General features: G+C 38.7%; 1 protein-coding gene across 1 annotated transcript; it reads left to right on the top strand.

Moving 5' to 3' along the window:
• Positions 1–1,881: 1,881 nt before the first annotated feature.
• On the top strand, positions 1,882–15,725 carry sft2d1 (SFT2 domain containing 1). Its single transcript, XM_056395991.1, has 8 exons — positions 1,882–2,146; positions 2,876–2,962; positions 4,209–4,291; positions 8,195–8,276; positions 8,733–8,768; positions 8,854–8,912; positions 11,440–11,469; positions 13,688–15,725. The coding sequence occupies exons 1-8, from the start codon at positions 2,081–2,083 to the stop codon at positions 13,725–13,727; spliced, it is 483 nt and encodes a 160-aa protein (XP_056251966.1). The 5' UTR covers positions 1,882–2,080; the 3' UTR covers positions 13,728–15,725.
• The last annotated feature ends 67 nt before the right edge of the window (positions 15,726–15,792 follow it).

The raw sequence follows: 15,792 nt of genomic DNA, 5'->3' as shown, positions 1-15,792 counted from the left end.
GTGGCAAAGAGTCGGCTGAGCTTTATGTTATCATACTGATGTGAAGTTGACAAGTCACATTAAATCAGTGTAGAGGGTTGTTAAGGTGGGAATAACCTGATGTTATTTCTACATTTCCATTCCTTAATCAACTGAACACGCTCATCACTTGAATGTGGCATTTTGAGGGTCGTTGTGCATTACGGGATGGTTTACATACATGATTTACTAAAGGTGCACTGAAGTTGACTGACCTTAAGGTGAGGTGAAATAATGCCCCCCACTCTCCTGAATCTGAGTGAGGGTCATTTGCTTGTGTGGTGAGGCAACATTTAGCCTCTAAATGTAGATAATCCTTTTCCATTTTATTCAATTTTACTAGAGAGACATTGTTTTAGAGATGTACATTCCTCTGTATTGGCAGCTTGAAATAGGCTAAATGTTGAATAAAGACAACATCCCAGGGCATAATACTTGCATGTTCCACTGTGCTGGTATCTTCCTTTCATTTCAGTATTTTGACTGTGATCCCTAAAATGTTCCTTGATAACTTCTAAATATTTAGATGATAGCTTCCACCTTCCATTACCATTAGTTATTATCAAGGAAATGACTGCAGTATCCATGATGTACACTGTATACACTGTTGTGTCTGTGTTCTGCCTCCTGTTTAGTGTGAATGCATTGGTTCACCTTGATCATTTATAGCTGAATTCTGATAGTTTATGTCTGCATATAGACAGAAAACCTTCAAGGATGATGTACAGTAACATTGTCAGCATCCTTCTGCTGTTGGCAAGTATATGGTTGTGATCGGGTGTGTTTTCAGTGCCACCCTTTCCTTTTGATTGTGTTTGCTCACTCGTGTCAGTAAGTGCTGTGTATTTAAGGCTCATTAAAATGAAGATTTCTGCTGGCATACACATAAAAAGCCAAGTCAATGACTATGTCCCTCAGGAGGACAGTGTGACCCAAAGTCAAAAAACTCCCATAGCTGTATCTTGGTTGGCGCCAGTTATATTGTTGATAAAGGCAAGGCAACATTTTATAGCCTTGGCACACAAAATGTTATACACGTCATGCTGGCATTATGAAATCATGGCACTTAGATCTACAGGACTGATGAATGCCTTAGGTAAAACAGGACATGCACAAACTCTTTGAGGAATTATGCAACATATTTCTGTGAAATTTGCTTTTATTAATTTACTTGTAAAATAAATGTTCTGCTTTTCCCACCTGTAAAAATCATTAATATAATTATGTATAACACATAGTTGTCTATCTTTTGCATTGGGTAGCTAAAGGTGAAGTTATGTACGGAATTAGTCAAAACACTGCACAAGATAAGCGAGTGAAACTACCAAGCATGGTCATATCAAGAGGACGAATAATCAAGAAACCTCCTGTACTGTTTCTTACCATGTCGCTATATATCCACTAGGTGGCGACAAAGCAAAAGAAAAGAAGGAAGCATAAACCATTTCATGAGTAGGAGCAATCTAAAATATGTGAAAAGGGTTAATATGATAAAACAAACAAGAGAACGCTACCACTGATGTAGGCTACACCTATTTTCCTGTTCAAGATTTTAAAGATTTTACGTAAAATAATTTAAATCAATGGCTGCCTAACTGTTATGTTTAAATAAATAGGTTTTGTTGTTATTGTTGTTTTGAATTGATTTAAACATTGTAAGGTACCAACAGTCAGTCACACCTGAAATGCCGTAAATTTGTGCATTCAATGCAAGGCTGCACATTTTCGTTTTGTTCTTTCTTTTGTGTACGCAAGTAGATTCGTAATACGCTTATTTCCGACAGCACCTAAAGGCAGCAACATTTGCGAGGAAGTGGGGTTGGTGAAGTTGTCTTCATACGCTGATCTGCGGTCAGTGTTTGGCATGCCTCCGCAGCAACACGGAGTGCTGACAAACCGATTCCAAGCCGGTACTGACAGGAAGTATCGCTCAGGAAGTCAAAGTCGCTACTGCAACAAAAAAAACTTGTCGACATAGTTAAACAGTAGACATACAGTAAGACATATCTATACAAATTGGACTACTCTGTTTTCTAACCAGTTTGCTAGCTAGCTTCTAGCGATGGACAAGCTTCGTCGTGTGCTAAGCGGCCAGGAGGAAAATGAGGAGCTGGGTCTCACTGCACAGGTAGCTACTGTATGACAGTATACGCTGCTAATGCTAACGTCATGTCAATGGATAAAATGTATTAAAAAAATAGCATTATGTTGTCTGAGACTCTGCGTCAATGTTCGGATACCTGCTGTTAATGTTAATGTGGTTTTCGTAGAGTAAGTTGGTAGCTGTAAGTAAAAACGTCGGTGCATGGCAGTTTGACAGTTGGCTAACGTTAGCCAACAAAACAGTGCCACTAGCATGTTTATACTTGTTTATCTTTCCGTCTCATGTTGAGCTAGCTATCATGTTATTCTGTCGGCATTTAATGAACTGTATTTGTTTGTTTATTTATACTTTTTTACACGCTTTCACGATGAGAAGGAAATGAGGTAAGGTGCTGATTTCAAGACTGTTTTTCGTGATGTTTTTTTTTTTTTTTTAACTTGTTACAAAGTTAATGTTTCACTAGCGTCTTCAGTGCTCGAACTCCTTCTTATCTTTGCAGATTGTACTCTTTCCAATTAAACCCCTTTTCCAATAAAATCTTGATTTTATTGGTTCATTTGCCTAAGTTCAGTTTGCTGAGTAATAGTAACTTAGACCAGCACTGTGTGTTTGTTTGTGTTTTAAGATAATACTGTAGCTGGTTGTTATCTGCTATGCTCCAGCCAACATAGTTAAATCATGAGAAGGAAGCCTGTGGGTTTTTGTGCAGGTCATTAGGTTTGTCTTGTGACATCCTCCCATTGTTCTCACCAGGTCCTTGATGCCAGCACTCTTAGCTACAGCACCAGGGTGAAGTGGTTCGTCATATGCTTTGCTGGAGGCATCCTGTGTTCAATACTTGTGAGTGTCTTGGCCTTTAAAATTGAAAAAGGCAGCTTTTATGTTCTGTCTGACATATGCAATGTAGAGAATGCAGAGCGTACATAACACTGTTAGCAAAGTCCAAGTTAATCTTTTCTCTCCATCTCTTTCTTGTGTGATGTTTGGTTTGTTAGTTGTGAACATGATTCAGCACCATTGCCGTCAGTACACATTCTTGTTCTCTTGCACTTGCAGATTAAAGTGAATAGCAAATCACCTGTACTTAATTAGCACATAAAGATTGCTTTATCTCACTGAAAGTTTCAGTTTAGGAAGTCTTGTCACGGACAGCACTTGCTGATAACACTTTGAAGCCACCTCATAATGCTAATTCACACTGACAAATCCCTGACAAAACCCCTCTGTTGAGGCCTGTTGGTGATATTCACAGTCAGGATATTTCTGCACATCTGTCAACTAAACAACATTTCTTAATGTCTCTTCCATTCATGCATTTTTAAACACTTCCCTTCGTCACGTGCGCAGGCCATCTAAATTTCCCCCCAAAAATACAAGATGTCTGCCAGTAGACTTACTGATTGGCCTACTGCTGACAGTTCCAGCCTCAAGAAGACCCTCAAATTTGGTTTCCTAAACATCAGATCACTGTCTACTAAAGCATTATTGACAAATGACTTGATTCCCTCTTAGCTAACCACTTTCTATCACTGTCCTGACCACAGTAATTGTACAGACACATTCACAAAACCATGAATAGACGGTTTTGGTTTGATCACCACTAGACAAATTAAATGTGAGCAAGAACTGTGGATCATAAGAATGTGTAATGTGCATGAAGTCACACACAGAAAGAGATGACAAGCAATGAGGGGAGAGAGATGCAAAAAAAAAACGCTGCCGGCGAGACTCAAAACAGGTTCATGGTTGGCGTATTATGGTGTAGAAATAATCAATGTCCAAACCCCCACCCCACCCCATATGATATGGGTTTCAATTAAGTTTTGGCAGTGATTCTTTAACAAAGCCTAGCAGGCCTTGTGGTATTTTAGCATTAGGGGAAGCCTATTATGTCATTATGTTTCAGTATAATCATAGAACAGCTCACACAATCCCTTGTTGTTTTTAATTTATTTTAACAACAATAAATAAAAAAGGTCCAGAAATCATTTAGCTACTTGGTAAAACTACTGCCTTTTGTCCTCCTCAAGTAAAGTGTGGTGACATTATTCTGTGTAGCTGACAGGCTGTTTTGTTGTTTTAACAGGGCTCAGCATTGTTGTTCCTTCCAGGCGGAGTCAAGCTTTTCGCTGTCTTCTACACACTAGGGAATTTGGCTGCTCTTGCCAGGTAAGTCCAGTCAAGGTCTGGCTGGTCTGAGTATTAACTTGATGTTGTATTTTCCTCAGCAGTGTGGTGCACTGCCAGGAATGCAACAAGTAATGAGCTGCAGGCTTGTACACTCTGATATAATTTTGTCTTGATAGCTGCCACACCCTGTAACAGTCATCCTTGACAAAGCTACACATTTCTCTTTTTCAAGTTTGCTTCTAAGCTCTATATAAAGAAGACACATCAATTAGTCATGCCTTTAATTTACCACCATTCCCATGTGTGCACTCAGCAGCTGTTGTCCAACTCGTGGAGCACAGTGCCTGAGGAACCATGCGATTTTTTTCATTCTGATTTATTGATATTGACATTCTGATATTGATGATAAACAGTGGCAGCTACTGGTTCAGCTCAGGACTGTAGGATTACAACTGAAACGATAATCTCCATGATTTAATCAGATTAGTATTAATTATTAGCGTTGCTACAGTTTAAATGAACAGAATCACAATCACATTGCATCACTAAACATAAAGTATGTTTCATGAAAAGGTCACATAATAAAGGGTGTCAAACCATCTAAGTGTAAGTAAAATTAGTTAATTAATTATTGCTTAATTATATGTTGCTTGAAAGTCAGTAAGTAATGATTAGGGATAAAGAGACAATGGTCGGTGTGAACAGGCAAACTGTCTGTGCCTTCTAACTGTTTGTTTTGCCCTCTGACTCTGTGAGAAGAGAAGACATTCGTGTTTGCTCGCTCTGCGGTATTACACCAAGTAAATGACAACACCTCTTTATAGAAGCATACAAGGATAATTCCTTCACGGTGACAGGGCGTTATACTAATAAATCTGTCATTACAGTGCCCTTACACAGGCGATATCTAATCTTTATGGTTTATATAATTCTAATTTACACAAAACCAAAGGTGTAACTCAGCACAGTAATTTGAATTTTAAGTCTAAAACTAGTCTAAAAGTTTCCTTTTTGTTGTGTGACATTGATTTAACCAGTATTCCTAGGATCTGACTGTGTGCTACACTGACATTAGACACTTTCTTATCCTTGTTGTTAATAGTTTTGTCTGTCTTAATTGAATGGTCCAGTAAGATTAGAATTTTATTGACAGTAGATATCAGCGGCCTCCTGGATTTTACAATACCATGGATGATTTAATGTAGATAAGCCGAGGTCTAAACCCAATAATAATGTCTTTGACTTGTTTGACAGACAGTGGCTCATTGATGAGGGGTTTGTTTTCAGACAGGACAGTCTCTATTTTCAGGTATCATATGTCCAGAAGGTTTAGATGCATCAATAAACTGGGTCACCTTCTGCTCTCATAGCCTAGGTTACTGATCCAAAGCAAGCGAGTGTCATATTTTAAAAAGCTTAAACCGCTTTTCACCTGTATGTGACTTTGAAAAGACAGAGACCATTGGTTTCATCATTTCACCCACAGTAGTCATGTTGTAATGACAAACACCCTAAAATTAAAACTAATCTTTAACATGTTGTTTTGTTTGTTTGTTTTTATTATCAATAATAATAAAATCCGTTTTGACTAGCAGTCACTTCAAAAGTCACTTCAGTTTGATACATTTTATTCTGGTGATGGGTTTCTTGTCTTTTTTTCTGTGTAACCTTGCTGTCATCCAACCTCAGTGTGTCGTTTTGTCTTTTGTCAAATTAAATTTAAAATCCCAGTCCCGGTCAACCATACAGAACATTCAGAAAGCATTCAGAGCCCCTGACTTTTTTTCACACTTTGTTATGTTGCAGCCTTATGCTAAAATCCTTAAAATTCATTTTTCCCTCATCAATCTGAGATCAATATCCCATGATGACAGCAAAAACAGAATTATTAAATTGTTGCAAATTTATATAAAAAAGGAAAAACTGAAATATCACATTGACACAAGTATTGAGACTCTTTACTCATTACTTAGTTGAAGCACCTTTGTCAGCGATTACAGCCTCGAGTCTTCTTGGGTATGATTCCACAAGCTTTTACACTTGCATTTGGGGATTTTCTGCCATTCTTCTCAGCAGATCCTCTCAAGCTCTGTCATGGTGGATGGGTACGTCCATGGATAGCCATTTTCAGGTCTCTCCAGAGATATTGGATTGGGTTCAAGTCAGAACTGTGGCTAGGCCACTGTAGGACATTCACAGACTTGTCCCTAAGCCACTCCTGCGTTGTCTTGGCTGTGTGCCTAGGGTCATTGTCATGTTGGAAGTTCAACCTTCAGCCCAGTCTGAAGTCCTGAATCAGGTTTTCATTAAGGATATTTCTGTACTTTGATCTGCTCAGCTTTCCCTCAACCCTGACCAATCCTTTTTCCTGCTGCTGAAGAAAAACCCACAGCATGATGCTGCACCACCATGCTTCACCATTGGGATGGTATTGGGCAGGTGATGAGCAGTGCCTGGATTCCTCCAGACAAGACACGGAGAATTGAGGCAAAACAGTTCAATCTTGGTTTCATCAGATCAGATCTCAGTCTAAGAGTCTTTTAGCTGCTTTTTTGCAAACTTGAAGCAGCTAGGTGAGAAGCTTCTGTCTGGTCACTGCCATAAATCATCAGATCTGTGGAGTGCTGCAGTTATGGTTGTCCTTCTGGAAGTTTCTCCCATCTCCACACAGGATCTCCGGAGCTCAGCCAAAGTGACCATTGTGTTGCAAAAATTCTGTTTTCGCTTTGTCATTATGGGCTATTACTTAGATTGATGATGGAAAAAATTAATTTAAACAATTTTAGTGTGAGGCTGCAACATAACAAAAAGTGAAAACATTTGAAAAGATTTCAATACTCTCTGAATGCGCTGTAGACAGATGACTGATTTCCCTCTCTAGTCAGCAGTAGCAGTGTTTGTGTGGGTATCATTATTGTTTCTGTCACATTGAGCAGTTGAAAAAAAAAAAAAACATCCATCCCTCTCTCCAGACCAGTAGAAAGAGCCTGCGTCAACACTGACTGCGCTCATGTCTCATCTAACAGATGTGACACTCCACAGACTCCCTCTACCCACACAGCTCTGCTAAGCCCAGAGCTGCGTGCCTCGTCAGCGGGGAAAGCCTTTGTCTCGTTACATTTACTGACGTCACACATGCATCATGTAGGAGGTTTTAAATGTGTCATCGTGGTGTTGGGCATGAAATATTTAGCCCCCTAATGATTGCCACATGTGTCAATTTGATTGTGGTGGCCAGACAGTTCTGTCTCTCAGAAGAGATTTGTTTGTGTTTGTGTACACATATATGAAGACTTCGGAAATTCTGATTCTGAAATTCGCCTAGACGATGAATAGACAAATTGTTTTTCCCCTGAAATATTGAGTAAATACAGAGGTTTGTGTGACATATCTGCTTTAGCTGACCATGGTGATGATATTTGTTCTGTTTGTCAAACCTTTGTCATTAGCATTACAATATTAGCATGCTGAACAGACAAAGAAAAGAGTGGCCCGAACAGAAACAGAAAATTAATTAACACATGTTTACAGTCTTGGCTGTTTTGTTTAATGGGCAATCTCTAAAAAGCACAATGAAATTATACCACAGTGATGAAAGGTTAGCACCAGACATAACGACAAAACATGATAGTAATAGTTTCCTGAATTTCTATGAAGATTCTCAGTCATCCACGCCATGGTTATCCAAGAAAAGTCCCTCACCTGTAAGTCGCTTTGAATAAAAGTGTCTGCCAAATGAGTAAATGTAAATGTAAGATAAATGTGAAAAAGGTTGAATCAAGGGCAACTGAATTTGTTTGTAGATACTTGAGGACGTTTCACCTCTCATCCAAGAGGTTTCTTCAGTTTCTGGGATTAACATTTTAAACAAAAGGTTATTGTACTTTTTACTGAAGTTTGAAAAACTGTCACTTCTCTGTTTCATTTTTTGTTCTTCTAAAGCACCTGCTTCCTAATGGGACCGTTAAAACAGCTGAAGCGCATGTTTGAACCAACAAGACTGATAGCCACCATTGTTATGCTGGTAAATACTTTGTATTTTACTGTTACTTTGAGCTCTTATTATGCTTCACTGGACATTTATATATCTTCCAGTTTAAATTGGAGAGCATCTGAGGGCTTTACCTTTTTAATGTGTTAGAAACAGTTTTCTTAATAAATCCTCCTTTACGTGAGGCAAGATTTTATTTGTCTGCTTTCACCTACGCTTGAAAGGTCTTTCTGACTTTGGATTAGAAGGCCACATTCAATTAAAGGTCTGATACTCGGCAGCCTTAAGAGGTTGAGAAGATAAAGTGACTGATCTTGACAACATATTTCAGCTTGACACCATTGTTATTTTCTGTGAGATTCAGTGGTTTTCTTTGGGTTAGAATTTTGCTTCCTATAAAACGTTGAGAGAAATGAGTTGTCAGATAGCAGACATTATTCTGCAAACAAACAAGAAGATACTGTAATCGTTCCTTTCTTCTTCCACCAGCTCTGCCTTGTCTTAACACTTTGTGCAGTATTTTGGGTAAGTAAATAATATTAGTTTTCAAGCCTGTATATAGTTTTTATTATTTTTAATGCAGAGTTATAACCATTCTTTTATTTTACAGTGGCATAAAAGGGGACTGGCTATCATCTTCTGTATTCTGCAGTTTTTGGCAATGACATGGTAAGTGTGACTTGAGACTCTAATCTCTCCTCTGTGCTACAGTTGGCACATTCATCTACTCATCACTCACACCTACGCAGATGAATCCATCTCTCCATGATGCAGAACTTTGCTCCAGCTGCTTCGGCTTACATTAAATGTCCGTGAGTTGATAATCACGCTGCTGAAGCTTTTAAGCTGACTTACTGCTGTCAGCATGTGCACTATCTACTTGTCACACAGTACATTCACACCACGCTATACCTGAATTTTTCCAATGTTTCAGAGCAACATATCTTATCAAGAGAGTTCAAACTTTTTTAACTAGGAGTATCAAGAGTAAATATTATACCACAAAGGTCATCTAATGGTAATAAGAAGCACATTTAATGTAGCATGAAATATCTGATTAAACCAATTTGCCCTAGTTGGCCTGAGCATTGATATCTGCTTGACATTAAGGTTGAGTCAGTGGTGTTGTAATAAGACTGATAGGTAGGTCATGCCAAGTGTTTCAGGCGGTCAGTGTGTTTTTGGCCTGTAGAGGAAAAGGTAGCGCCAGGATCAGTGTGGACCTACTTGTTTTGACTCGCTTCACCCTGGCAAGTACAGATGGACAGGTATTTCCACACAAGACAAAGTCAGTGCCAGCTGTCTCTGGGGTCATGACTACTACTTCTAAAATCACAGGTGAATGGTCCAATCAGAATACATGCATAACACAAATAAAGACCTGAACACTTATTATCATACTATTGTATAGAAAGTATAGATTATTAATTGACAGAAGAGCTTAAGTTCTACTCACAAGGTTTTATTGCAGTACACAAAACCGCGTGCCATGTCTTCTGTCATTTCATCTGCCTTATAAAATCATATTCATGTTTCTGTTTTTTACACAACCTAGTGTGAAAGTTATGTTTTTTTATAGCAAACTGATGGTCAAGAACTTAGATGATTGATGCCAAACATTCTCTTTTCCCTGCTTCTTTCCTGTGTGGTGATTTGATGCTTGTGTCATTTTATAAAATTTCAAGTAGGATATCTTTGGTTTTTGGTCTAGATGTCACCTTTTGCTCTGGAAAATTGCAGTTGCCTTTTTTGTCTGACATTTTTTGAAATTAATGATTAAAAGTAAAGTATTAAAAATTTGAATAAGGTTCAGTCCTAGTTTTCATACTACTTTTAAATTCACGCATTTGGTTTTCTGAACCCTGCAGATAAATCAGACTAGCTGACTGAGAAATGAGAACATGTAGTAAGGGTCATTGAGGTTAAGTTGCTGCACAGCAGTGAATAATAAGAGCTGTCAGTGATGTGTATTGGCATGTTAGCACTTGTATGGTCATCAATTTGTACATATTTGCACAGCAGCAACAAAAGAGTTTCAGTGTGTGAATGTGCATGGAAACAAACACCAGAAATGGACAGTTTCAGTGCATCAGTTAGCAGGACTGTGTCAGCCTCATGACGACACTACTTTCGCACCTACATGTAATACATTCACTTCCGCTCTGCCTGCGTTCTCAGAGGCATCGCCATGGCAACCACAAGTCACACATCCCGGACTCATTCACAACAGACTGGGGGGCATAGTGCACTCCCACGCAGGCATTCAGAGGTCTGTGTGAAGGTGGTTCTGTCATAAGACGTCGCCACCGACCCACACACAGAGGTGGGCAAAGTCCAGTCCTCAGGCCGAATTCTGTGAAGTGACCATATGACACTGAAGCTTTACTGGCAGATTGAAGGAAGTAGTAACATTTCACTTGACTTATTCGCTTAGTTTGCTTATTTAGTTTGGACATTTAGAACATTCGCTTGAAAAATGTTCACAGTACTTAAACAGTTGTTACAGCTCAGATGGGACAGATGAAGGTTTCCTGCTAACTGGTGGTCAAATAAGATGGCAGTCATGCTCAGGCTTGGGCTGTAGTTAATAATCTAACTGCTGTACCAGATTCCTCACATATTTTTCATATATTAGTTTTCTGATCAGGGGCTTTTTTAGCTAAACTTAAGTTGTAATCACTTTGAGCATTCTTTTTGGAGTTTTTTTCTCTGCTTTTAATCCTAAATCTCAAGGACATTACATCATACATCATCATTATAAAAACAGACTGAAACTTAAACTAGAGTAAAGATCCTTGGATTTCTAATGATACCAAATATGTCATGTTGAATTACAGGAAGATGTATGAAGTGCAGTGATTTTAAAGACGTACTGAACTATCTGGTGCAGCTAAATAATGGAAACTTGCCTGTAAATATTTCACTAAAGTAGCTGAACAGAATGTAAAGATAAATTTCAACTTTGAAGTCATCTCTTAGGCGAATCTAAGGGAGATTTCATATTCATTACATATGAGCATGAAATAAATACTAATGGTAGTGTATTTAAAAAATATTTAATGAGCTTGACATGCTCAATACAGTATATTTATACTTTCTTCTGTCTAATTAGTGTCTTTTACATTTACAGACAGTAACTTGTGTTTAATATAAACAGTGTCTCCTCATCCTGATGTTTTCTGTTTTTCTCTTTCAGGTATAGCATCTCTTACATTCCATTTGCCAGGTAAGACTGATTTATGTTTCATCTGCATTGACCTTAAGGTGATGCATATGTCCTTTAATGTTATGTTCATTTGTATGTGTTGCTTTCTGACTAAGTCTCTATACATCTATATAAGAGTAGGCCTTTCACTTCAGCCACTTAGGAGAACTTACTGTCAAATGAGACCTTAAATAGATTTTCATCCGCCATTTAAATATCTTGGTAATGCGCTGCACTGCCACACACAACAAACTGGAGGGAAAACGAGGAGCGACACTGCAATGAAAACATGTTTTTATTTACCTCTAAACACTGTTTGCCTCCACCATATGGCTGTAATCCCCCACTACGACTAGTGCAGTCTCTCAGTGTCAAACAAATGGCAGCTTGTTGTTTCACACTGTGCTGTTGCCCTGTGACCTTATTTGCTTTATCCATAATATCTAAATTAAAAAATTTTTTGTGAAATAATGCTCTTTCAGCCAGATTTACCAAAGGTATTTCTCCTTCATGTATCTTTTACACTGGTTGTTGATGAGCTTATGTTAAGCTCTCTAGGGCGGAAGCACAATACAAAATTTAATTATATCTACACCCAAATCAGAAACAGAAAAACCCAAAACAAGGATAAAGATGCCAGCCGTTCTCACGGGTTACTTGTTTTTATTGTAGATCATATACAATATAGATCCTAATAGCATTGAAAGAAAATAGTCCCATATACTCAGGTATTTACTTCTTAAATTGTCCCATATGGTGTACCACCTCAGAGCCACAAGCCAAGCATGAGGTGTAAAGATGTTTTGTCAGTCCAGCTGTAAGCAGGGTTGTGTCTCATTTTGGTGAGAGGTCCAGAGCCCCCCATGCAGCCCCCTGACTAAGTGCCTTGTGTATTTGGGCGACCCCGTAATCCATTCTGACAGCTGAGAGACGTACTATGGCTTCCCCTCCCCCAACCCAAATGCTAACAACAACACAAAGCTGAGACAAAGGCCTTTTTTCCCGTGCCACTCTTCCAAAAACCAAATTCCAATGGAGAAATACAAATTTTACTGCTAGTTTTAGGGCTGATTGTTGAAGTCCCAGTGATCACTTGTTTATGTGTCAGTCCTTTGTTTTTATATTTCTTCCATTTTTGTCAACACATCCTCCTTAAGCTTCTTACTTTAATCCATTTTTCATTCAATTTAGATTTCATTATTGAGCTCTCTGTTGTTTGCCATGTTCTTAGAGCAGCTGCATCTGTTGATATCAGGCCTCTCTCACTCTGGGTGACACATAAAAAAGCATTAGTCTTTGCCTTTCCGATTCCTGTCTGTGGTCAAAGAAACTGTGATACCTGGCTAGCCACAACACCACATGGCCAGTGGACTTGATCCTTTAATGCATTTTACCTTGTTGCCTATTTATAACCTCTCATTCCTGTAGACCAAGGTACTAAAAGCTGCTGCATGTGCACTTCCCACAGTGCTTTAAGGCTACTGTTGCTCTGATATTTAATCAGAAGTGAGGGAAAGTCTCTGAGACTGATCATTTATTCATGCAGTTTTAAATAGTATCAAGCCTCCAGTGAATAAAAAAAACAACCTGCATGCTGTATTGGAGGATAATATGAGGACTCTGGTGTTGAAAGATTTTAGTTTAAACACTGGAGGGACTAACCGAGGCATTTGAAGGCGCGATTCTACTGTCTGTCCACGACCTCCCCTCCTCCTCCCTCTTGGGCTGCTTATGATCCCCCCTTCTCCTTTTAACCTTGACGGGTTTCACACCTCCTCCACCGAAATTTGACTGTGGCTGCAGGCGAAGTCTGCATAGCAACACACTGATGGCAAGAGCAAGTGGTGTGAAGGGAAACAGTGTAGGCAAGGGTCTGCGGTTGCCATGGTGATCGCTCGCATTGCATCATCCTTCAACACAGACTACCTGGATAGCGGGAGCCCCCATCACTCTGAACATGTGGTGCTTCCCCGCCAAAACACACTCACTTATTCATGATGAGCCCCACCCGAATCATCGCAACAAAGGGTGCAAGTTGCTTTTTTTGTCACTTTTAATTCTACACGCATGACAGAATTTTGCCGCCTCTGGATTCATTTATTCCTCAACAATTTTAGGACAACACTCCAGCAGCACACCGTCATTCCTTTTTTCTTGTATTTCTTTTTTTCATTTTATTTTTTTATAATGCTGCTTATAATTTGTTTTGACACTTTCTCCCCATTTTGTTGTCTCACAGGGATGCTGTGATGAAATGCTTCACAACCTGTCTGAGTTAGGACTCTGGAGTCCACAATTCAATGTGAAGACTGGTCCTGAAATGCAAACTGCAAGAACAATGGCTCTGTAAAATATAAATCCTATGTTGTTTATACACTATATCTCCAAATTTTTACTGTGGCTTTTTCCTACTGTGAATTTTCGCTTATTAGGTCTAGCAGAAGGTCTGTAACAATAATCAGATTGTAACACTCATCAGTCTTTTGCTTTTGATGAGAGAAATGAGTGCTTAATATATTTAAGATATTCCAATGTTTTCCAAGGATTTTATACAGTTTAAATGCAGGGAAAGTGCCTTAACATTGTGTTATTATATAATATATATATATATATATATTATATATATATAAAGAGATCTGTTTACACATTGACCACCCATACATATTTACAGCTTTAACAGTGTGAAATTCTATTTTCTTCTGGATTTGTAAATGGTGTTCTGACTTCTTACACACAAACATTATTAAAACACATGGTCTTCCTGTTTTCAGTCTGTGTATGAGGCACTGATGTATAGAGAGGCTCTCAGATGTTATTCCATGTTTATATATGATAATTTTCCCTGAGGCAGTTGAGGCACTGCTTCACCGATGGTGCACTGGGATGTATGATATCCACTGCTCTTTTGAGGTTTCTCCAGCTAAGCTAAAGAGATTAAAAACAAAAAACAGGTCCTATTAGTCTTCAATATGTATTTGAACACCCCCACCCACCCCGCCAGCTCAACAAATTACATTAAAATTACTCTTTTTAAAAAAAAAAAAAAAAAAAGAGATTTCCTGCCAGATGTAGCAGTGAAGCAGTTAATTACGCTCTTCTGAGCATTGTGATTTTGACGTGACCTAATAACCCAGTATAGCTTGCATTCGGTTCCCTATATTGCTTTGGCATCGTGGCGTAGCCTTTGAGAATGTGGTTGTCATGACAACCGCCTCTGGGAAGATTCATAACCTCTGCCTACCCCCATCTGTGGTGCAGATGTGTACATTATCCTGATGAGAAGGTGTGTTTTATTTCATGACGCACGTTGGACTGGCAGTCAGTTAGGAATATATCACCAGATTTTGGTTTACACTGGTAATATATATATATATATATATATATATATATATTAGTCTCTGCATACCAAAACTCTAGTGCCTCCTATCATCCCATGCATCAACTGCAGAATTTGACCAGAAACGTGCCTTAGGGTTTTCTTTGTACTTGATGTGACTAAATAACCGCTTTTTACTTCCTGTTGTGCAGCACCCACACGGTTTCTTTAGAGGCTTGTATAATGTTGTGGTGGATTAACACAGACACAATCTCCCTTTAGCACTACTTGTTCAGCTAACTTGGTGGAGACCCTGTAAATCCCTCTCAAAGTAATCTTAGGGATAAAATCATTCCATCGAATGAAGGGACTGTGGTTGTTTTTGTGATCCGTTTTCTTTACCCGCCATTTTTGGATTACGCCAAAGTTAAAGGATGAAGGGGAAATACCCTGACCTTGGCAATCTGTTAGTGTCCCAACTGCTTCCTCTTCATTACATCTAATCCATTCTTATGTCAGAGAGAAGAGGGCTCCCACGCCACAACAGCCACTGAAATTAAACAAGTCTGTGTCCCCTGTTCAGCCTCATGATCCAGCTCATCTGGTACAGATGAATAAATAACCTGGCCTGTTTTGGTATGGGTAATTTCTATGCCATTTATTAACACAACAAGTTGTATGGTTGGCCTAACGTAGAATGCAGAGTGAATTAAAATAATCAACATAATTCTGGTCAAAAAAACTGTCCTGCTGGTTTTGCAGTGTAATATCCTGTTCCATTTTCTACTTGTTACATATAGGATTAGATCAATCTGAAGATATGAAATTACTCTTAAATGTCATGTGATATGGTAATCATAAGAGCAACAACATATCAGTTCATGACTCCATGGAAAAATGTTAAACAAATTGTGAAATATGAGCATCCTCAGGCAATATCAAATAAACAGTCTAAAAACTATACATTTGGAAGGAAGTATTGATTGTTTCTTATACCCTACACTGAGTGAAACAAAATCACATTGAAT

Source organism: Seriola aureovittata, chromosome 14 (assembly GCF_021018895.1).
Source record: "Seriola aureovittata isolate HTS-2021-v1 ecotype China chromosome 14, ASM2101889v1, whole genome shotgun sequence".
In the NCBI taxonomy this organism is placed as follows: domain Eukaryota; kingdom Metazoa; phylum Chordata; class Actinopteri; order Carangiformes; family Carangidae; genus Seriola; species Seriola aureovittata.
The sequence above is the reverse complement of the archived record's forward strand: the minus strand, read 5'-3'. Positions and strand labels throughout refer to the sequence as shown.

Excerpts from the sequence above, each read along its gene's own strand:
- sft2d1 (XM_056395991.1), top strand. The coding sequence starts at position 2,081 with ATGGACAAGCTTCGTCGTGTGCTAAGCGGCCAGGAGGAAAATGAGGAG. Across the intron at positions 4,292-8,194 it reads AATTTGGCTGCTCTTGCCAG|CACCTGCTTCCTAATGGGAC; the intron begins GTAAGTCCAGTC and ends GTTCTTCTAAAG. Across the intron at positions 8,277-8,732 it reads TAGCCACCATTGTTATGCTG|CTCTGCCTTGTCTTAACACT; the intron begins GTAAATACTTTG and ends TTCTTCCACCAG.